This window comes from Halichoerus grypus, chromosome 2 (genome assembly GCF_964656455.1).
Source record: "Halichoerus grypus chromosome 2, mHalGry1.hap1.1, whole genome shotgun sequence".
In the NCBI taxonomy this organism is placed as follows: domain Eukaryota; kingdom Metazoa; phylum Chordata; class Mammalia; order Carnivora; family Phocidae; genus Halichoerus; species Halichoerus grypus.
Genome location: NC_135713.1, coordinates 165,270,519 through 165,293,353, shown reverse-complemented (window position 1 = coordinate 165,293,353; position 22,835 = coordinate 165,270,519). Strand labels below are relative to the sequence as shown.

The 22,835-nt window shown below is 53.9% G+C and overlaps 2 protein-coding genes across 4 annotated transcripts in view; one reads left to right on the top strand and one right to left on the bottom strand.

Annotated features, from left to right (window-relative positions):
- Positions 1-12,554, top strand: part of NXN (nucleoredoxin) — a 149,428-nt gene extending 136,874 nt beyond the window's left edge. Inside the window, exons 6-8 of the mRNA XM_036073032.2 lie at positions 4,748-4,927; positions 6,633-6,757; positions 9,763-12,554. Of these exons, the coding sequence (XP_035928925.1) occupies positions 4,748-4,927; positions 6,633-6,757; positions 9,763-9,945 (488 nt within the window). The 3' untranslated portion in view covers positions 9,946-12,554. The remainder of the gene's footprint in view (positions 1-4,747; positions 4,928-6,632; positions 6,758-9,762) is intronic.
- Positions 12,555-15,956: 3,402 nt separating this feature from the next.
- On the bottom strand, positions 15,957-22,835 carry MRM3 (mitochondrial rRNA methyltransferase 3). Of its 3 annotated transcripts, XM_036070934.2 has the most exons (4): positions 22,485-22,835; positions 21,985-22,229; positions 19,666-19,833; positions 15,957-17,271 (listed from the first exon to the last, which is right to left on the bottom strand). In XM_036070934.2, exons 1-4 carry the CDS (start codon positions 22,796-22,798, stop codon positions 16,733-16,735), a joined length of 1,266 nt encoding a protein of 421 aa, XP_035926827.2. In that variant the 5' UTR covers positions 22,799-22,835; the 3' UTR covers positions 15,957-16,732. The 3 variants fall into 3 exon arrangements, with proteins under 3 accessions (XP_035926827.2, XP_035926829.1, XP_035926828.1); XM_036070936.2 differs by lacking the exon at positions 21,985-22,229 and having other exon boundaries at positions 22,485-22,623; XM_036070935.2 differs by lacking the exon at positions 22,485-22,835 and having other exon boundaries at positions 22,043-22,182.

Sequence of the window (22,835 nt, the reverse complement as noted above, 5' to 3'; positions counted from 1 at the left end):
CGTTTAATTGAGAGAACATAAAAAAGAAAAAATAAGAAAGGACAAAGAATAAGAACAAGCACCCTTGTGGCCACCACCTAGAAGTGACCGTTTCGCTTCAGGTGTTTAAAATCTAAACAGATGGGAGCGTGAGCACAGACAAAGGTGAGCTTCCCATCCGTAGCGCTTTGCTCCTTGCCCCGGGGGAGATGCTACCCCCCAGGGGAGATGCTACCATCCGTTTCATGTGTATCTCCATAATTGGTTTTCTTATTTTTGCTGCATATGTATGAATCCATGAATAATATATAGTCGTGCCGGGTGTGTTTTCTAGAAGCATACTTAAGTGCTGACATGCTGTAATATCATTCTATAACTTGCTTTTCTCACTAAACATTGTACGTTCAAGATTTCTCCTTGTTGATACTGATCTCTGGTTCATTTCTCTTCAGCGCCGAAAAGGGTTTCACTGCGCGACTGGACCACAGTTTATGTAGCTATTACCCTGTCGATGGACACTCGGTTGTGTCTGGTTTCTCTGTATCACAAGAACGGTGCCATAAATGTCTTTGTACCTCCCGACGCAGACACATGTCCAAGCAGCTTACGGGCTTGTGGGCCAAGTTCAAGTAGGCCAGAGCCATCCCCGCACCTTGCCTTGCAATTCTCCCGAGTTTCGCCACCCAGACCAGCTGCCCTCTCCCTCCCTGAGCTCTCCAGGCAAGGGCTGGTTTGGGGGAGCCAGCAGGGAGTGCAAAGGGAAAGTGGCAAGCAGTGTGGCCAAGGCATGGCTGTGTATGCGTCCCCGCCCGACTGCCCCCCACTTCTGTTTAAATTGGTACACATTTATCGTAACACTGCTTAAGAAAAATCTCTCTCTCTCACCCACATTCCTGCCTTACTCCACACTTGTTTTTCCTGTTTTGAGTCCCTTTTGGTCTCTGTCCACATGCATACATACTTACCCAGAGCTGTAATTGTACACACAGCGCTGGGTATTCTCTACTTCCTACCTAACGATATATTACAAATCGTTTCCACCTTGCTCCAGTCCCCACGCTGGGATCACGCATGTTGCCCTGCCGTGCACCCTCCCCTGCTCTTCCTGCTGAGGGGCTGCTTTTCCTCCATTTCTCTTCCAGCTCCCAGCAGTCTTTGCGTGACGACTGCCAGCCCCTTCAGATCCTGTGGCCATCTAGAAGCAGAGAAAGAAAGCTCTCGGGGTGACAGCCCTGCCCAGCTGCTGTCTGGCAGCCCAGAGTGCTGTATGACGGTGCTTCCCGGCCGCAGGCCCCACCACTGCCACCTCCTTCGAAACCTCCTCCTCCCCGGCAGCAGAAAAGCCCCCCCACTACCTGTAGGACAGGCTCAGGACACATGGCTTTGAGACTGTTTTAAAGACTCACAGATAGGCTCCTCCCAGGAGGAAACTGTTGGGAGCAGGCTTTTCGGCCTTGCCCTTTCTTCTGCAGGTTTCGAGGGAGACTGTGAAGGGGACTCTTAGGCACTGCTTGTGGTCCAGCCCAGCTCCCCAGGGCAGGGGGCTTGAGGCAGAAGCTCCCTCGAGGAGCGGGGGCATGTTATGTTCTTCCCCCGAGCGTTAAGCTTGGGATGGTGCGAGTGAAAGAACACCAACCCCACGCGTGGTAGACGTCACACAGTTCCCGGAACGCTCGCCGCGGCGTTGACATTGTCTCTGCATTCTGTTTCCTTAGCTAACTTCCTCCAGCCAGCACGGAGGTTGCTGTTCCTCTCACTAGACCAAGGCACCAGTCTTCTATACCTCTGCCTTCCCATGAGCCAAATAACCCAGGGATGACAAAAACTAATAATAATGAACCTCTTTAAAAGAAGAGCTAGTATTGATGGAGTACTCACTGTACACCAGATACTCTGCTTTCAGCATTTTGTACTTGTCATCTTGTTCGTTCCTCACAACACCCAGTAAGAGAAGGAGACTGTCTCCACCCCCCTGTGACAGCTGTGGAAATAAGGCTCCAAGAAGTTAAGTTGGGGAGGCCTGGGTCTTCCTTAGAATTCTCCCTGTACTTTGCGTCAGCCATCCCGGCCATCCCAGCTGGGAGCCGACAAGCTCAGGCAGAGATGAGATGCTCCCTTTGCATTCCCTTCAGAGAAGCCCCTCGCCGGCGTGGAAGTTACTTTGTACAAAGGCATCGATTAGAAATTTTCCATTCCCTTTCAGTTTCCCATTAGAGGCTTTGCCCTATTTTCTCATTAGAAGGCTCTGCTTTGGGGAACCTGCTTCAAGGGAGGGGAGCAGGGAATGCTTGCTGCGGGGAGGAGAGGGAAGAGGGGTGGCAGCCCCAGCCTCCCTCCACGTGGCCTTGAGGAGGAAGAGGAGGAAGTGCAGAAAGCTGTGGATGCGGGGGGCCTTCCCTCGCCTACTTGCCCTACTTGCGAGAGCCCCCATCCGCACTGGCCGGGTTGAAAAACAACAGGCAGACCAGGGCTCCTGTCTCCACATGGCCACTTGCGGCCCGATGACCTTAGGTGGGTGACTTAGCCATCTGAGGCCATCTGTTATGGGGAGTAAGGAAGTAGCATGGCCGTGCCAGCACCGGGCAGATGTGAGGAGACACGGCGCTCCTGTTCTTCCTGCAGCTCATCCCTGGACGAAAGTACACACGCTTAGGGCTCTAGGGCCAAGCCAAGCCAAGACTGGGTGCTGGCAAGGGGGCCTGGCCCAGGGCACGTGCCCGAGAGGGGCTTCTCCGGGCTGTTGCCTGACTGGGCTTATTGTACCCACTTGCTTTCTGTTCCTGCACCACAGGCACACACACCTTGTTCTCTTGGGCTCTTCGACGTGGGCTTTGGCACTCAGAGCACAGATACGGGTGGGGACTTTGCTTTTGTGCAGCTGCGGGGAAGGGCTGGGGAGAGCCAAGGCCCAGGGGTGCTATTCCTTGGTGGAATCAGCTGAGACCCCCTCAGCAGCCAGCTGGGTGCTCCATGTCCCTGTCCTGCCGGTCCCCACCAGCAAGGACTTCAGAGAGGCTGCAGCCACGGTAAGCAAGAAGCCCCCTTAGAAAGGAGTCCCTTGGAGAAACTGAGGCACCAAACCAGAAACCAAGTGGGTTTCTTTGCCTGCAGGTTTTGCTTTTCTTCCCTTCTCTGTCCTCGGCCTGCTCGTCCTCCACAGACCAACTCAGCATCCCACGTCTGGGCTACAAACAGGCCAACTGCTCTAATCGTAGCCGTGGGCAGGCCCCGCTTTAACCCCACGCTTTGACTTGCCCAGTGTCAGAAGAACAGCAGCTCTGATGAAAGGACTTCGCCAAAGCAAATTTGAGATGGGGCACGGCGACGGGAGGCACTGGCCCCCAGCCGGCTGGCCTGTCGCGGCACCCAGCTGCATCCTCGGGGATGGGGAGCGCAGACTCTGGAGGCTGGCATGCAGCTCTAAGGATGAGGCTGGAAACGCCCCAAGTCTCTTGTGCTCTGTGTGACACACAACTCAGGAGGCCTGGCCGGCCCTGAGAATGTCCTAAAAGCCCCCAGGAGCCCTGGCTGCACGCGTCTGTACATGATGCAGTGGGAATGACAGTTCTCCGGAGCCCGTTTCTCTCTGGACGTGTTCTCAGACATGCCAAGCCCCTTCCTTCTAATAGGTGTGAACATAATGGACTTGTTTAAGTCCTTCTGAAGACAGGCCCACCACGGCATGCCTGCTGCGCCAGCAGCCGCGCCAGGTTACAAAACACTAGAGCCGTTTTCCTGGTGCCTCGACACCTGTCCCCTCCCCCACCCCCCCACAGAGAAGTGAAATGTCAGTGGAGCAAATTATCACTGAATACTTTGGAATCTATAAATATTAAATTGCTGTGGCTTTCACTGGCCCATATAAAATTAAAGCTCTGGTCAGCTCCAGAGGAGAGGTGGCTGGTTGGGGGTGGGGCAGGGGGGGGTTGGGGGCAGGGGAGCTGCTGCTTTGGACAAGTGTCTCCAAAAGGGCAGAGCCGTGGCTGAGGGTTGTGGTTGGTAGGGGGGACCCTGGCTGGGGGAGAGACAGCGGGCAATGGGGTACAAAGAGCAAGGAGGTAGAAATCCCAAATGCCACTATAACCCAGGATGGGGTTTTCTCTGGTTTTTCACTTGGAGCTTTATGGTTGGGGATGTGTGTGGGTTGCCCAGAGTTCTGTGTCGCATTTCTTACTCCAGCCCCGGACTCTAAAGTCAGCGTGCTCCGTCCAGGGACTGTCCCCCTCAGAGCGGGTACTAGAACCTCCCCAGGCAGCAGGGCTGGAGATGGGGGTGGGGTTGCGGGCTCACTGGCAGCCAGCTGTCCCGTTGTGTGCTGCCCCTGCCCCAGGCTCCTCCCCTCCTCTGGCCCCTTTGCTCCCATTGGCGGGGTGGCCTGCCTGTGTGTGGACGCCCACTGCCTGGGTTGATCTGTGCTGGCTTGGGAGGGTGTTTTCACACCACGTCGGTTAGGTTTTAGGTCCCCTGCAGGTGGCAGGGGTGTCTTCTGCTTCTTTGAGATCTCTTGAGGATTTACTAAGTGCTTCTATGTGCCAAGACCCTGTGCTAAGTTCTTTAAATGCACCACCTCATTGATCTTTACAAAGTGGGAGAAGGAGGGAACTGTCGTGCATTCACCACATTGCAGGACGCTGAGGCCTGGAGAGGGGAAGTGAGTTGCCGGCTTCCCTGTAGAAGTGGCAAGGGAGTCCTGTGGCTGTTCAGTGGCTGAGCCTGGAATCCGGCCCAGCACCTCCCGACTCTCAAGCGAGCTCTCTCTCCCTTGCAGGGATCCCCACCCTCATCGTGCTGGACCCCCAGGGGGAGGTGATCACGCGGCAGGGGCGTGTGGAGGTGCTGAACGATGAGGACTGCAGGGAGTTCCCGTGGCACCCCAAGCCCGTGCTGGAGCTCTCCGACTCCAACGCCGTGCAGCTCAACGAGGGCCCCTGCCTCGTCCTGTTTGTAGGTAGGAAGCCCGGCAGGAGCCCCAGGGTGGGCTGGACGCCACAGACCTCACGTGTGTGGGGGGGGATGTCCGTCCCTGCAGCTTCTTTCTGTCACCAACAATGCCAAGCCTGGGCCTTTGTCTCTCCCAGCAGCCTTGCTTTTGACCCCAATGATTTATTCATGGCTCTGCCCCTGCGGGAGGGGTTCTGGGAGCTGCCGCTGTGCTTGCCTTCCTGGACTGCCAGCTGGGAAGAATAGGTCAGGCGGGAGCCCGGCCCCCACGACCAGACCCATTGTTGGAAGGAGGCAGGCAGCGAGCACAGCAGCTGCAGGGGCCAGGCCCCCTTGAGCAAAGGCCCCCCGCTCCCAGCCTCAGGGCAGCATCTCTGTGGCCAGGTGCCCCTCTCAGTCGGCCCGCTCTCTGCTCAGTGGGTGACTGCTCTGCGGGGCAGGAAGACACCAGAACGTCCACTCCAGGCTCCCTGCAGCCCTGTGGGATGACCCCTGTTCCTTTTGCAAACGGAGTGACTACTGGCCAAGGGCCACCTCACCTTCTGCCTTGGGACGTGTTACTCAGCTCCAGCTCAAAATAGTTTGGGGTTCTAGGACCATGGCTGAGATGCCACCATACCCACTTAGACTGATGGGGTTGGTGAGGGAGATGCTCTGGAAGTCTGGTGTGGGGGCCTCCACGAGGGGTGCCAATATGCAGGCTCATGGGAATTCTTACACAAACTGACTTGCACGCCGGTCCCTGTGCTCGGAGATCAGAGGTCTCCTGGGGAAAGATGGCCTTGGGGAGTCCTTGTCCTCAGGGCTTTGCTGCTGGCCGCTGGCTCACACAGCCACATCCCGGGGCCTCTTGGAAACAGTCCTGAACTGGGGGACAGTTGCATCTCACTGGCCCTCTGTAGATGTTGGTAAGGAGGTCCCAGAGAGGCAAAGCGAGTTCCCAGCATCGCAGAGCGGGTTAGATGTGGATCAGGAATACGTCCTGCCGCGTCTGCATGCTGCGGGCCCCTGGGGCAGTGGGGCATTGCTGGGTGAAAATCCTGCTGCCTGCCTCCCCTTCCCCGCTTTGACGCCTGGGCAGTTGTTCTTGTTCTGGGTTACAGGGTCCTGCAGGAGTGATGCCCAGGGCCCCGGGGTGTGACTCCCCCACGCTGCTCTTTCACTGGAGGCAAGAAATGACTAAAGGGGGCTCTGGGGCACCCGGTCAGGCAGTCCATCCCCTCCCAGGCGAGTCCGGCCAGCTGTGAAGTTGGCTTTCCAGGGGTCCCGGTGTCACCCCACTGCCACAAAGCTGCTGACGGGACTGCAGTCCTGACCCCCCGCCACCACCCCTTTTGCCATTTTCAGTAGGAAGTCAGATGCGAGGTCATTCTGTGGCTCTGTGATTGAGAGAAAAACTACAAGGGCCTCAGGTCCTGGCTTCGAGGAAGCTCAGCTTCCAAGGCCAGTTTGTGCAGAATTCGGTAGAAAGAATCGTGGCACCTGGGGTATTAATGACACTCGGGGAGGAGCCCAGTGCGGTGGTGCGCACATGCCACGGACACAACCCTTCCGTACCCCGGAGGCGAGGCCTGTGTCCCAGGGGAAATCTGGTTTCCATTCAGGGGCTGCCCAGATGGGCGTTTCAGGCCCAGGACCCAGCTCCCTCAGGGGGCGCCACTCCATCTGCTCCACAAACCAGTGCCTCTTGTGTCTCTCTCTCCCCATTACAGATTCTGAGGATGATGGGGAGTCTGAGGCAGCCAAGCAGCTGATCCAGCCAATAGCCGAGAAGATCATTGCCAAGTACAAAGCCAAAGAGGAGGAGGCGCCACTTCTGTTCTTTGTGGCGGGGGAGGTGAGTGCCGCTGGGACCTGGCCCGCTGGCTGCTCAGCGGGCCAACTTTTGGGACAGGAGTGATGCGGCTCTAGGGGACGTTTGAAGGAGCCCCAGGATCTGGGGTGGAGAACCCACAGACAGGTGTGGCATGAAAAGGTGTGTCATCCCGCACGGAAAACCATTTCGTGTCGCTGCTGTACATTCCTCCCTTGTTTGCCACTCAGAGCCGCAGGGTGCCCTCCCGGGAAGGGGCTGCCTCTTGCACCTCTACCCCCCCCAGGCTGCTAGGAAGAGTGGCAGCCACAGAGATGGTCATCAGCACTCCCTCCCTCCTGGCTGGGTGCAGACCAGGCCCTGGATGCTTTACAAAGCGTCTGCTTGGCTAGTCCCTCGGCCCTGGCCTGCAAAGTGGGCTCTTCCCATGGCAGGCATCCACAGCTCAGACCTGCATGTCCCCAGCCGGCCCCGGAGAGAGTGCTGAGGTTGGACACTGCTGCTGTCCCAATCTCTTTTCACCCCAGGCCTGTCCCTTGAAGGCCTCCAGCTGGGATGGACATGCACAGAGGAATTCCCACAGGGTGAGAAGGCCGGGCGCTCAGCTGGGGCCGCCTCCCACAGGTGCAGGAGCCTCTGTCCTGCTGACGCGGGGATCCCTGCAAGATGGCTGTCGCCACTCTGGCTCAGTCCCCACCCCCAGGAAGCCCGTCCACGCATGCTCCGCCACCCCCCCACCCCCGGGCGCCGGCCAGAAGCTGGTTATTGACAGACACACTTTTGGAAGCCCCCTGCCCTGTTTCTACCCATTGGCATCCCCAGTTGGTCAGAGCCCTGCACTCACTTCATGCTGTGCTATTTGGTTCCCCCGAGAGGCAGCGCGGCCAGACACCCTGAACGACCACCCATTCATCACCTCTTCAATAGCCACTCCTGCTAAGCCCTGCCGGGCCCTTTGGGCCCCTCGCAGGCAGCTGAAGTCACCCTGCTCTGCTGTGGGGTGGAGGGAACAAAGCAGGTTCACAGGGCCCTGCCTTGGGGCTATACAAGCCCGCTCCACACAAAGCACAAATGGAAGCCGCTCTGAATATATTAAACTCTAACCCCTTTCAAATGGCTGTGAGAGAAAAGATGGGTGTGGAACAGAAGGGGCCCAGCCAGGGGCAGGGGTGGGGCTGGGGAGTTCCAGTAAGTGCATTAGGAATGTGGCTGAAAAGGCACATTTGCAGGTCTTCTATGCACCAGGCAGCAAGCGGAGCGAGCCCGGCACCCTCCCATTTGCTCCTCACCTCTCGGACTGGGAATGGCGTCATTCTGTTTCACAGATGAGGAGAGCGAGGCTTGGAGAGAGCCAGACAGCTCCCAGGTCTGGTCCCAGCTCTGGTCGGTCGGCCGGGCTGTGAGTCCTTGCTGGCTCACCTGCTGGCTAGCACCTGCCCCATGCGAGCCGTTCTTGAATCCATTTCACAGGGGACAAGGCCTGGGCTCCCAGAAGGGACTTATCAAAGCCACACGTTAAGTAGGGGGTGCAGAAGACTGAACGTGAGGTCAGTGGGACTCCACAAGTAGTGTTCTCACTCCTCTGTCCACGTGGTCTGGCAGGTGGCCAGGCCCCAGGGGCAGGATGCCTACACCAGGACAGAGGAGGGTCTGACAGAGTCATCCCTGTCCAGCTCCTCGCCTGGCTGTCCTGTCCTTCCTGTGCACTTCACCTGGGCTCCTGACCTCGGCAGCTCTCTTGGTCCAATTCTCTGGCCTCATGCTCAGAAGCCAGGTGGCATGGAAGGGGATGGGCACGGGGTGGTGGGTCATCGAGCACTGGCGGGGCACCTTTGAGCCAGGACTCTGGCCCTCTCCCACTCCTCGCAGGGCTAAGGGTGTTTGTCGTGATCCCTCCTGCTCAGACAGGCAGATGTCATCCCATCTGAAGCCTTAGTAGACATTAAAATTCATCTCCCTGTGGTTTGCTCCGAGGGAGAGGGGAGGGGCCCAGCACTGTGCTCAGCTTGGCTCAGGCCTCCTAATGGGAATTCGATGTACAGTCGTAGTCGTCCAGGTGCCTCCCCTCTGCTTTATTATGAAGATCGTTTATTAACCCACACGGAGGGCCTGGGTGGGGTCAACAGCGCCAGAGATGCTGAATCACCCATCATTGCTGGAAGTGCATGCCGTTTCTAATCATCTGCCTAAAGATCTGCCCTTTGAGAAAGGAATGTGTTGTTTTTGTCTGAGAAACCAGTGAGTGGTAGATTTCGTGCCTCCTGCTCGCCAGCATTTAAGGCCAGGAATGCCCCAAGCCCTTCCTGTGCAGAGGCACTTGGGTCTTCATCCAGTTCAGAAGGCTGCGTGTGTTTTATAGTGACCTAGCCTCGGGGTGGGTGTATGGAGTCTGTTTCCTGCTCTCTACCAAATGGGGGGCGGTAGCCTGAAAGGTAATCTCAGATCGTTGCTCCCTTACAAACTCTTCCACTAGTCTTTGGATTTCTGGGTTTGCTTTTATCCTTAATAAGGGAAATTCACCTGGACAGTCCGTGGGAATGTATGATCAGTACAGGCCCCTGTGGAAGCTTCAGGAGCCCTGTCTTCTGAACTGACTGTGCAGCTCCTGCCCCCCTGAACCTCGGGGGGCTGGGTGGGGACAGTGAGCCGTTTCTGTTCACATCATTCCAGAGCTGGAAGTCCAGACTGGCCTCAGACATCCACAGTGGGGCTGCAAATAATTGAGGTAACGGCAAAAGGAAGTCATTAAAGGACAACACATTGTTAGCCAGCAGAGGACACGTTGAAGTTGCTTTTGTGCTAATGAAGAAAGAGGACTTGTCTGGTGGTCTGGGGAGAGGCAGAGAGAATTCTCCAAGGCAGGGTCGAGTCCACTGCTCCCTGTTCTGAGAGCCCGTCTTTCCCGGAGGGCCACCCACTCTTCGGGGCACTGGAGTGGCGGCTTTCCATGCCGTCGGGGGGGGGGGGGGGGACTCTCTACCCTCTTTCTGGAAGACTTACTCGTGTTCTCTCCCTCTGGTGACTTCCAGGATGACATGACTGACTCCCTGCGCGATTACACCAACCTGCCCGAGGCTGCCCCTTTGCTCACCATTCTGGACATGTCGGCCCGGGCCAAGTACGTGATGGACGTGGAGGAGATCACCCCCGCCATTGTGGAGGCCTTTGTGAATGACTTCCTAGCAGAAAAGCTCAAACCAGAGCCCATCTAGGGGGGCTCCAGCCTCAGGAGACGTTATTTAAAACTCGGTCTTCTCCTCTTCCTCCTCCCCTTCCTTCCCTCCACCCTTGGACTTTTCCAGCGTGTCCCGAATCACACAACCCAAGTGTCCAACCTCTCTGTGGTGCCTTGTTTTCTGCATTAACTCCTCAGCCAGCACCCTAAGGTGCACAGCCTCTCCGCAGCACAAGAACCCGCCGTGTCTGGAGACCCTGCTCGGGACCAGCGCGCTCCCCGTCACTGGCTCTCGGAGAAGTACGTACCCGCTGGTCCTGCGCCGAGCGAGCGTGAAGGGACAGCGCCCCGGCGCTCTGGCCCCGCCCCCGGCGTCCACACGGCACGCAGGGCCCAGGCCAGCGCAGTGACGCAGTGACGCACGTCCGTACGTGCCGGTGGAGCAGGGAAGGGGCCTCGGGCTCGCGAAGCCTCCGCTCGGAGCTGCTGACGGGAACGGCCTTTGTCCTAAGTGAGTCCGTCTCTCTCGGTGTGAGGGAACAACACCGGCTTGGCAGCCCGTTCTCGGGCCAGGGGATCGCAAGATCGCGAAGGAAGCTCGTGCTCCTTCTTGGGGAGAAAAGGACTAGCTCTGGTAACGATCCGTGTAGTAACTGCTTCCTCCGAGCTCCTACCACGTGATAAGAAAGAGCTTCTCGTGTTTTCCTTACGTCTTTCTTCCTGGATCTTACCTTCTCCAAGTTTCTGCCTTCTCGTCCGAACAGCCTCTACTGTCTTGGAATTTTATTCATAAATTCTTGCCCCTTGGACAGCTTCCCGAGAGGCACCCAGCCCTGTGTCCTTAGAGGAGAGCGCAGACCTCTGACTCGGCCCAGCTCTGGGCCTGGGGCCACTGCGGCTCTGCCCAGGTGCCGGTGTCCGCCTTTGGTTACCCGTCATCCCTCTTTTCTTTTCAAAGCAGAACTAAAAAGACACAAGAAATTACCAGAAGCCTAGCTTTTCCCTAAGAACCTGCACAAGGAGCTGTGTCATAGGGTGGCAGTGGGAGCAGAGGACGTGTCCACTAAAAGTAGGCCTTGGATCCACTCGGCTAGGCTCCAGTAGCTTGGCTCTCACAGAAGAAAAATAACAGTTGTGTCCTTGGCACTTGGGGTGGAGGGCTTTGCCTAGGGGTTCACAGGGTTTGGGCCTCTCTCAACCAGGCGTTAGGGTCTTTCATACGGTCACAGGCCTTACCCTTGGCTCCACTTGTCAGCCAAGACCACCGATTTGGAAAACCCGGCCCCCCACCAGCTGTCGACACCACTGCTCCTTGCTGAATTGGATTGTTGAGTAGTTCAGAGGCACAAAGTTAGTTGGTAATTAGACAGTTACTTGATGGCGCAAGCCTGAAATGCAACCACCTAGTAAGAAATAAAGCAGGCAACTCTGGACATCATCAACGACTTGGCCTTTCCTGTGCTTAATAACAGATCTTTTTGCTTGTAGTGCTGGGCTCTGGGGAGGGGGTTGGGGGGGAGCATACAAGATCCTCTTGACTTTCTTTGGATACCTTAGTAGCTGTGTTCCAGAATTATCGAGAACTGGTCGCCTGAAGCCGAGGAGTTCCTTTGGCTTAGAGCACCAGAGGCAGATCCCTGCAGGAGCTCTGGCTGCCATCTCTCCTGGTTCCACTTGTGCTGGCGGAGGGTGGATTCTCCGGTCACAGGCCTCCTTGTGGACACTGGCACTCATTCCCTCCCCACAGGGGAACAAGTGCTCTGAAGCCCAAGGAGGCCAGTTGCAGAAACGAGGAATCCCACGCAGGTGTCCCTGTGAAGAACGGGCAATAGCTGGAGACCCTCAGCCCTAGCTCCAGCCTGGGCTAGGGGCTTCTCTGGAAACCCTGCCTGTGTCTCCTCTGGGTGTGCGGTGGATGCGGGGACAAGGTGAGCTCCACCTCACTTGGAAGATGGGTTTCTTTGGATTTCTGCCTGTGTCCCATATCATGATAGCCTTGGAGAAAAAGTGGTCTCTCTCAGCAACTACTCCTCTTCTGGTGCAGAAGGAACAGAGTCCAGTGAGGGGTCCCTGTAAGTCCCTGCGGCAGAAAAATTAGGTCATCTGTGATTGTCCTCTGGCCTTACGGCGCTGACTGAACTACTTGCCACTAAGGGCAACGGGCTCCCTGCCACCAGAATTCCCCTCTGAGAGTGAGTGTGTAGCTTAGGATCAGTGGGAAGGTTTACTACAAAAAAGCTTTAGGTTTATATGGCGGCTTTGAGGGGCAACGCTGGGGGAGGAGCACTTCACCAGTGCCAGCAACACCCTGTCTCAGTGGTGCCAGAGATCCTAAAGGTTCTTGATGCAGACCAAGTGGGTACCTTCCGAATTCCCACTAAGCAGCTCCAGAATACCTTAATTCTTGTCACTAATTGGAAGCAGGTTAAAACCCCGGCTGTGATCTCTTCAAGGGCTTCCGTCAGCAACGAGGGAAACCCGCGCCCCAGCAGGTTGAGGCAGGAAGGTGGGCTGTAAAAATGCCACCCTGGGGTTCCAGATCTTGTGCTCGCCACAATGACCTCCAGATCCGATTCTACCCATTTTCACAACAGAGATGAGATTTTTTTACCTGTCCCCAACAATAAAGATCTGGTTAAGAAAAAAGGGTATGTGTCTGGAATTGGTCTGTACAGTGGGCAGCGCTGAATGCCAGGGCGCAACCAAAGCTTCCTTTCCAGGAGTGAGGTGGCTGCCTGCCTCCGCCCACCCACCCATCATCTCTAAGTGTCCCCCCAAATCCAGTGGCTCTCACTTCTCCAAGCACAGGGAGCCAGTACTGTTTTGGCATCAGCCAAGCTTCAAGTGGTAGTTTTCAGCCAGACTTTGTTTTTGCCTCTTGCCTAATTAAAGACACAAAAAAGCTGTTCTCTCCTCCTGCCGCCTTGTTCCAGGGTAGCCTTGTTCCAGGGTAGCAAATGGAGTTCTGTAGTGATCTAGAGACAGAACCATGGTCCAAGATCAGATCAGCGGGACCCAATCAGGTATCAGCTTAGGGAAAACACCGTGTGTGTGTGTGTGTGTCTCAGCTTAGGGAGAATACCGTGTGTGTGTCTCAGCTTAGGGAGAATGCCGTGTGTGTGTGTGTGTCTCAGCTTAGGGGGAATACCGTGTGTGTGTGTGTGTGTGTGTGTGTGTGTGTGTGTCTCAGGGAGAATACCATGTGTGTGTCTCAGCTTAGGGAGAATACAGTGTGTGTATGTGTGTGTGTGTGTCTCTCTCAGCTTAGGGAGAATGCCGTGTGTGTGTGTGTGTGTCTCAGCTTAGGGGGAATACCGTGTGTGTGTGTGTGTGTGTCAGGGAGAATACCGTGTGTGTGTCTCAGCTTAGGAAGAATACAGTGTGTGTGTGTGTGTGTGTGTGTGTGTGCGCGCGTGCGCACGTACACTTGGATTGTAGCTCTGGGAGAGATCTGAGCGGGCACCTGGCCCAGCCCCCTCCAGGCACACAGGTGCAGGCACATCCTAATCGTAAGTCATTTCCCCGGGCCGGGCTGGGGAGGCCCATGCTTGCCCCAAAGGACTGGAACGTGGCCTCATGTGGACCGTGGGGGAGCTTCCGCACTGGCCCTCTGTGGCTCCTTTGGGTGGTGCTATGTGAACAGAGGACTGACCCGGAGGCCCAGAGCTCGGGGTCTTTCAAGTTCCCTGGAGCAGCTGCGTAGAAGTAAGCACTTCACCTGCATCCCTCTTTGCTGACCCCACGACTTACATCCAGGCCAGCCGCCCAAGGGAAAATTCTTTGTTGACAAATGGCTGTTGCCTATTAGCGTCATTTTTGATTATTCAGTGTTAGTAAATGGTGCACGGGAAATATTTTCCGGGAAACAGGAGGCGCTTTGTAGGCAAATTTTATATTGTGTCTACTTATGGCTGGGATTTCTCCTTCTAGTGGGGGAAATACGACATTAGGATGTCCTAGGCATGCCTCAAACATGAAAGCATGAAAAAAATCTGCTTTGTTTTAAGGCATGTGTCCCAGCCCCTTGGGGGTTTGGAATCCTTCCCAAGCCAGGAAGTGTGTTATTGGCAGTTGGGTAGTGCTTGTTCTGAAGGACTGTTGGATTTCTATTAAGTAATGTACCACCAACTCATGGAAGCCTGTCCCCAAGCCTGTCGGCCAGTGTGCAGCCCCAAGGAGGCAGGCAGCCCCAAGTCTGGATTCCTGGGTGCTCGTGCCTCACACAAGCCGGTCAGCCACAGGGGCTAGAACTAGGATATGGTAGGAGGCATGATCTTGGGACCCAGGGCTAAAAACGAACTCTCCTTTGGACATCACAGGATGTGGAAGGAAGTCCCCAACCAATCAGGAGCCACTCTGCCGGTCTGCAGTCAGTATGCACCCCCCCCACACACACACACACATCGCAGAGGTGAGGGAAGCTGGGAGGCCAGAGCCTGCTGCGGCCCTGTCCACCCCCCCCCCAACCCTTGTTCCTTTCTTGCGTTCTGAAGTAGCAACAGCTTTGAGGAGGGCCCTCCAAATAGGCGGCTTCGGCTGAAGAAGGTAGCTTCCCTACAATACAAACGTAGGAAGAGAACCGATGCCATCTGTAACGCATTCAGACTCGGTCACGCTTGGCCTCTGAGTGTTGGCCTTGCCCGCGGCTTCCCGAGTCCAGCCAGGGCGGCCCGGCTTGTGGGCTCCGTCTCAGCCGCACCAATGTAACGTGGCAACCTAGTTCAGACTTTCAGTTGCCCACAGCAATGAAGAGCTCGTCCGTTCATTTGGCTTCTAGCTTTGTGCGTTCACTGATGAAGACAGAATGTAAGTTCTTGGAGTTTAAAGATGTATACGTGTTCCCTAAAATTGTTTAAGTGAGCCAGCCAGATCTGCTCCCGGTGAGGGGTGGGCTGAGGGGCTGGGCCTCGGGGGGGGGGCACCCTGGCCCTGCAGCCCAGCTGGTGGCTTTCAGCACTAGTCACAGGACCCCGGGTGAGGTGCTGCTGCTGGGGTCTTTGTGGGGCAAGATGACAAAAGTGGAGCTAAAAGCAGCTCAGCTTGGAAGGGGACATCAGGTGTTCCTATCAAGCACGGGGCGAGGGGTACAAGGTCCCAGGTGAAACGTGGAGACCCGTCCCTGGAGGTCTGGCTCACCCTCTGGGCCTTAACGACAGGATGCTCCCGGCGAGCTGGCCGCTGGGGCTGGGGGCCGGGGGCCGGGAAAGGACTGCAGCTCTCCCTGCTCCAAAGCTCCAAACCGGGGTGAAGGTCCCCAGGCGGAGTTGCAGGCATCCGGGGACAGCAGCATTTGCCCAGCGCTTTCCCAGACGTTCCACTCACGGGAAGAAGGTGGGCCACTTTTCCTTGCTGCAAGCCACTTCCCCTCTGTCCAATTCCTCCTTAGTTTTTTAGTCCGACGTCTATCTAGGCTTCAGATTCCGAGAGAATGAGAAGCTGGATGGGTCTCCACCCTCAGCCCCTCCGAACACGAGTGGCCTGCAGAATGCCCTCTGTGGAGAGAGACTGGACTCCTTTCCAACAACTTGAGTGAGTCCAGGAAAACCCGACCCCTCCCTTCGGGGCTGGGAGTGGTTTTGAAGCACGGCTGCCACCTCGTGGCAGAAATCACCCCCAGCACTCGCGCCACACGAAGGCGAGGCGCCCCTGGGCCAACCATCCCCCAGCTTCCCTGAGCCCGTTGCTGGTCACGTACTGCTCATTTTTTTATTCTGATTTCCTGGGGAAGTGGTGAAAAAACAAATGTTGGCCTTAAAATGGAAAAGAATTCAAGAGACAATTTTCCATTATCACTCAACAAACAAGAACTTCGCCACCACCTGCTTCCCCTGTAGTCATTTTAAAGAAAGGAAAGCTTGCCCTCCTCTCTGCTAAATTATCATCACAAATATACAGAAAGAAGTCCTGAGACACGGTATATAAGTCACTGACTAGAAAGTGAATGGGATGTAAATCTCTTTTCTTTCACCCAGTGTGATAAAATAGGCTCAGAATTACGTGCCCAGGTATACATCTTTCACACTGTTTTAACAGGAACAAGGCACAGGGTTTGTTGCTCTTTCATTGATCTTTATTTTGTAACGAGGATCAGCAGGAACAATAATCCAGGACAAAGCTGCAGGAGACTGGTTTCATGCTGGAAAGGCATGAACTTCCTGTTAGTGACCTCTGCTTTCTTAGTACTCTTCCAAGGTGCTGAGAACAAATGCCAACAGACTTCAGTGGTACAGGTCCCTGAGCTGCCTCCCGGACTCAGCCGGCTGGTGGGACAGGCATTACGGCTCTGTGAAGCTAGAGGGCCAGGCCACAGCCTTTGTGGGCTCTTCTACCTTCTAAAAGCTGACAGGGCATGGAGGGTGTCGAGAACAACGTGTGGGCCACTTGCATCAGACATTTGTGTGAGGCCCTGGGCAGGCCTGGACTACAGCGGGGCACCAGTGCGGCGATTCCAGGCTGTCCGCCTGGGAGAGCACAGCCAACCCAAGAGACTGTTCCTGCCAAAACCTCTCCCCTCAAACCTATCGAAGCAATCCCACTCTGCCACCACTTGAGGCACGAGTCATGCTTGATCTTTGCGTTCTCTCAAGAAGTTTTGTTAGGGAGCAGGGGGAGATCTCAGGAAGAATTCTCACCCTTGTTATTTTTGAGGATAAGCAGATTCATGGAAATTCTTATTTTTCCAATAACCATGTAACAGCGTCTTGCCCACCTCTTGCCTCCTGGATATGGCCTGGGAAGCCAGAGTTACCAACTCTGCCTATCTCCTAACAATGCAGGAGGGGCTGGGACCCCCGCAAACCAAGCACTGACTTCCATGTTCCATCTCAGTGGTAACTCCTGTCCCTGCTCGAGTGTTCTGCCCTCACACGTAGTTGTCTTTTCCCTTCAAAAAGCAGGATGCTGGCAGCCATAGCCGAGTTTAGGCTGTCTACACCAGGCACGACGGGGATCAGCAGCCTCTTGCCCCCGGTGCTCTCGGCCAACTGCAGGGACTCCAGGCTCACGCCGTGGGTCTCCCCACCTATCACCACAGCTGCTGGTGCCTCTGTCCAGTCCAAGTCATAACTCTGGACCTCAAGTTCAGGGAGCCAGGCTTTACTGGCTCCAGGTTCTAGATCATCGTCTTCTTCCTCATACTTGTGCAACTTCGAGAGTCGTCGCTCACATACCCAACCGTGGTCACTGGCTTTACTAGACATCTGGGCCTGGGCATAAAGGCCGCAGTTGTCAGCCACGTAGACCCGCGTGTCGGTGGGCAGGTAGTTGGGCAAGGTTTCCCAGTCCAGATTATTGACGATGGGCACCTGGAAATGCGCACCCATTGCTGCCCGTAGCACTTTGGGCTCCCAGGCATCCACACAGCCTAGAAAATAGAGACAGGATCCAATTAGGATTATAAACCTTCCCAGACAAGGGGGCTGTGGAGTAAATCAGATTAATTCTGGATCAGGAAAGAAAGCAAAAAATGTCCTACTGTAGCCTTCTCGAGAGCTGGGACCTCTGCCTCCCCAATTCCGGCAGCGTCCAGCCAGCCAAGGGACCGCAGGATGAATTCCCGCTAGTGCTGAAACAGACTTTTTTCATCCCTTCAACATGACCATCCACCTGGGCCAGACACTACAGGAGATGCAAAGAGCAGTAAAGTGCCCAGTCTCAAGGGGCTCGTGGCAGAGTAGGCGATTGTGCTGGGACAATATCAGTAACTGACGTGAAAGCAGCATGAACAGGGTGACAGAAAACCCTTGTACAAAGCGGAGCTCCCAGGAAAAACACCCACAGAACATGACCCTGAGCTGGATCCGGAAGGACAGGAGGAAGCTGTCAAAGGCCAGGGGAGTTACAGAGTGGGGAGGAACACCACAGCCCAAACCCTGTAAGGACAGTGATCTGGCCGATAATGGACGGGGCAGTGGGAGATGAGACAGGAGGCAGGCAAGGACCAATTTAAAGGAGGGTGCGTAGCCAAGCTGAGGAAGTTTGGAATTTTATCCGTTAGACAACATAATGGGGTCGAAGGATTTTAAGCCAAGTGGTGACAGAATCTGGTTTATGCTTTGGAAAGGCCCATTCAGCTTCAATGTTGAATCTGCACTGGAGCAGGGAAGCTGCTAGAGAGGGGGACGTAGATGGGGCGATTACAGTAATCCAGGGAGAGCCAAGGCAACAGCCCTCTCTCTCACACACACGCACACACGCACGCCCCCCCACAGCACAGTAAGAAGGCTAAAAGAACTCTCCTTGGAACTGCTCAGCCCAGCCACTCGCACGCGCTCTTTCCCAGGACCTCAGGCGGGGGAGGCAGCAGGGCCAGGCCACCACCTACCTGCCACCCTCCCCTAACTCGTTAGCACAACTCTCTGTATTCTAAGTTACTGCAAAAATTAACATAACTTCAGGACAGAGTAAGGAGGCAAACCAGATTTGAAATGGAAAACGGAACACTGCCCACACATTGTGCCAACGGTGGGCTTTCCCAATCACCGCAGGGACCCAGAGCTGGGGGCGAGGGAGGGACAGAGGAGGGGCCGAGACTCCAGTCTGACCCCTCTCCCTGGTGGGGAGTAAGGGACAAAAGGAGATTTCCCCCCTCATCCTCATGCCCTCCATCCTGGGCACAACAACAAGTGTTCCCTACTCCTTCCCCACCTCCTCTATACCCACACCACCACCATCACCGTGGAAACCGCACCGCCTGCAATATATAGGTACACTTCCAAAACCACACCAGCTCAGAGCGCTCAACGATGGGGTGGCTAAGTGGGGTCCTGGTGATGGAACCCCAGCACCTAGCTCTCATGCTGGCGTCTATCTACTCCATCTATTCCAACAAGGTGGGACGGGGGCGAAGGGTTGAAAGGAGCAACCGAGGCAAGTCTCAGCAGTGGGTGTCATTACTAGTTTACAGTGAATGATCCTCTCCCTCCCACCCTCCCCACAAGTTGTAAGAGGCATTTTTTTAGGTATGTCCCAGGTGTTAGGCAAGTCTCTTTAGAACCAAGCCTACTCATCCCTTCTTCTTTTTTTTAAGATTTTATTTATTTGAGAGACAGTGAAAGAGCATGATGGGGCAGAGGGAGAGGAAGACACAGGCTCCCCAATGAGCAGGGAGCCTGACACAGGGCTGGATCCCAGGACCCTGGGATCATGACCTGAGCCAAAGGCAGATGCTAACCGACTGAGCCACCCAGGCGCTCCCTACTCATCCTATTTCTGATGGCAGGAGAGAAATGTCATGAGGCTAGCTTGTGTGGGGGTGTTTGACCCATCCCGAGGCTCAGACAAATGCATCCCAATTTCATAATCACACTCCGTTGGCATCATTCCTTTTATAGGATTCAGAATGTCAAGAGTTAGAAAGGTGTCATATGCCCAACATTTTGGGAACTCAAGATCGTTACACAAAGAACTTGAAGTGTTAAAACTGGCATCTGTTTCTTCCCGACTGATTTTAAGTTCGCTAATAACCTAGCAGGTGTCAAAATAATTTTAAAAGATAATCCACATTTCCTGAAGTACTTATGTGTGCCAAGCAGAGCCCTGAGTACTTCATGTGTGCCATCACAATCGTCAAAACAGCCTTACCTGGTAGGTTCTGTTATGCCCACATTACAGATGAGGAAACCGACACTCAGAATATTGCTCACGGACATACAGCTAATAAGGGGCAGATCCAAGACTCAAATCCATGTGTGTCCACCCTCAGAGCCAGCTCACTTACAAATGGCCACCCAATCCACCCAGAAAGCAGTGCTCTGACCTTTGGTGAGTAATACTTTGCTGCAGCCGGCCCCAGCAGCAGATCTCAGAATCGTCCCCAGGTTCCCGGGGTCACGGAGATTGTCACAAATCAACAATAAGGGCAGCAAATGGCGAAGTTGAGTCTCTGGGTATGTCATCTTATCGTGGTCAGGTTTGGCAAAAATCCCTGAGGAAACAAAACAGGCGGTTCACTTGTCTGATGTAACCACAGGGAATAATTTGGCTTTTCATTTATTCACCCATCTTTCTATATTCTTAGTTACATAAGTAATAGAGGAATGCATTCTGATTGAAAAAATTCATACATAAAGTTCTACCAGTGATACCCAGCCCCCATAACTGATTTCGATCTGAGGGTGTATCCCCTCAGAACCTGTTCCATCCGTCTGCCTACATATGTATACATCTACCCATATAGAGATACTATCTTCTTTTCCGTAAAAGAGTCACACCCTTATGTGTTATTCTGTAACCTTATTCAATTCTCTAACACGAGATGTCTTAGAGAACTTCCCACGTCAATCCATTCGGAGCTACCTTATTTTAACTGCTTCACGTTATTTTGTAACATGAACATACCAGGTTTATTTAGCTCTTCCCCAACTGACTGACGTTTAGCGTATTTTCCATTTTTCCCTATTATAAACCCTGCAATGAACATCCCTGTATCTCTGTGCACATGTCCAAACATTCCCTGTGAAAAACACCTGCAAGTGAAATCGATATATGCTGTGTGTGCACCCCTAATGTTAATAGGTACTTCTAAACTGCCCTCCCCACAGGCTAGGCCAATTTATTCACACCAAGAACACATAAATACCTATACCTAATCCATCAATGAAGGCACTAGAATGGTATTAGGCATCTGCGTGCTGTAAAAAGGTCCTGCACGGAGGGGCCACAGATAGCTGTAAGACCATTCAGCGGGGCAGGGGCCTTTCCTTTAACTTCTACCTGATCAGCTGTAGTGATGAAAGCTCTCTACTACAGGCCCTACTTACATTACTGGATTTTAAAGATATGCCGCAAGTCTGACAGGAGGCCTTACCTCTTTCTCCCTTTACCCCACCCCTCCAATATTGAATAAAACATAAAGATAAGCTAAATAATATGTATTTTTCAGAGGCATGAAATGATGAAAGCAGTCACAACAATGAGGAGGGCTACAGAAGTCCTGGGTGGGCTGGCTACTGTTAGCACACATGCCCAAAGTGGTGAAAATGAGTGATACTTGCACTGTAGCATGAAGTAGGGAATTAAGAGGTGTAGCTAATGAGAGCACAAATACTTAAGAGTAAGGGAAGGACTCTAGCAGTCCCAAATCCCCACCCTAGGGGAAGAGTTCTAAGCACAGGGTCACAGATCCCTGACTTGCTAGGCTACAGAACAAGAGATGGTCCCCAGAACATCCTCTCCCAACTAATCACTGAACTTTACCACAAGGAAACACATGCACAATTGGTATGAGAGATCCTGGCTCAAACATTTGAATCTTGAAGATAACTCCCCCTGCCCTAACTGTCCCTTACTACCCAAGAGAAACTTCTACACTTACTGCCATTCAATTCTCAGATCTAAGATATAATTCCAGTGTCAAAAAGGTATAAAGAATTTAGTCTTTCCGTATTTTTTTTTTTTAAAGATTTTATTTATTTATTTGACAGAGAGAGAGACAGCGAGAGCAGGAACACAAGCAGGGGGAGTGGGAGAAGGAGAAGCAGGCTTCCCGCTGAGCAGGGAGCCCGATGTGGGACTCGATCCCAGGACTCTGGGATCATGACCTGAGCCAAAGGCAGACGCTTAACGACTGAGCCACCCAGGCGCCCTAGTCTTTCCGTATTTAGAAAAGAATACCTAAGACCTAACAGACATCACAGTCTATTAGAATCTTGTTAGATTCCACCAAATAAAGACACAGTTTCCTGTTCAATGGGCAACTTACTGCTCAGACACGCTTCTAGAATAAGGGGGTCGACGCCAGAGGGGTATCACCACACTGGCAGAAGTCTTGTGCAAATGGAGGGCTAAATATTTTAGTAAACATTTTCTTAAACTTTAGTTGGACATTAAGGGTTGAAGAAGTGACCTAAAAAATATAATGTTCAAAGAACAGTGGTTATTCCTAGAGACTATGAAGAGCCATAATACAATTTCCACTGAAAATACTGTGAGATGCACAGACTTGAGAACTGTATTTTTCTGGGTGTCTTAAGAAAACATTTTGAATTTGGTTCAAATAAAATTCGTTGCCCTAAGACAATTATGAATAAGTAATCCTAGATCTCTACTTCTAGTGACACATAGTATAACCACTGACCCATTATTCCTTGTGGTGTTACTAAGTCGGACCAATCCTTGATATCCTCAAATTTCACCTTAATGAGGCTGACACCTTTCAGCTTATCAATGGGTAGCTCCTTTATGTATTCCAGACGGCTAAAGAAGAAAACTTTGGGCACAGCACCAGCCTTGAGAGCATCTGCAATCAGCCTGCGACCTTCCAGCAGGATCTTTCCTTGCTTTTCCCGAAATGGCCTGGACTTAACTATTGTCATTACACTGCTGTGGGTGGAAACAAAAAGACGGGTAATTACTAACATCCTTGTTACGGAGACACACCTAGTTCTAACAGATATAAAGAGCTTCACAGACATAAACAAACTAATTCCAAAGAAAACATTTATTCTGCCCTCCATGCATAATAAAACCAGAGGGTTGTACCGGGAGAAGTCCTCCAACAGGAGGAAAGAGGTTAAGCTCCCGCTGACAGGTGGGAAGAGAAACAGGAATACAAGACAAGTCTCAGGAACACATCACCTCAGCCTTCTGTCCCCGGGTAAAGCCTTATCATAGCGAAGCCCCGACTCTTCCCAGGTGCAGGGCGTCTGGGATGGTGACACCTGAAGCGGCTGCTTTGGTCGCGGCTCGTAGGGACTGGCCTCAGCCGCAGCCCTCTGGGGCTGCTTTCCAGGACCGGGCTTCCGTTCCACCACCTGTCTCGATGGAAACACCACCCTCACGGGGTTCCGCCGCAGCGCCCGGACCCAGCGCCGCCCGTCGAGGTACGAAGTTTGGACCACCCGCAGAAACGGCCGCGTGGCCCACCCCAGGCCCTTTACCCGCGCCGCCATCTTCCCCCGCGCCGTGGGTTGCGTCACGGAAGCGCGC

Excerpts from the sequence above, each read along its gene's own strand:
- MRM3 (XM_036070934.2), bottom strand. The coding sequence starts at position 22,798 with ATGGCGGCGCGGGTAAAGGGCCTGGGGTGGGCCACGCGGCCGTTTCTG. Across the intron at positions 19,834-21,984 it reads AACACCACAAGGAATAATGG|GGATTTTTGCCAAACCTGAC; the intron begins GTCAGTGGTTAT and ends TTGTTTCCTCAG. Across the intron at positions 17,272-19,665 it reads CAAAGTATTACTCACCAAAG|GCTGTGTGGATGCCTGGGAG; the intron begins GTCAGAGCACTG and ends TCTATTTTCTAG.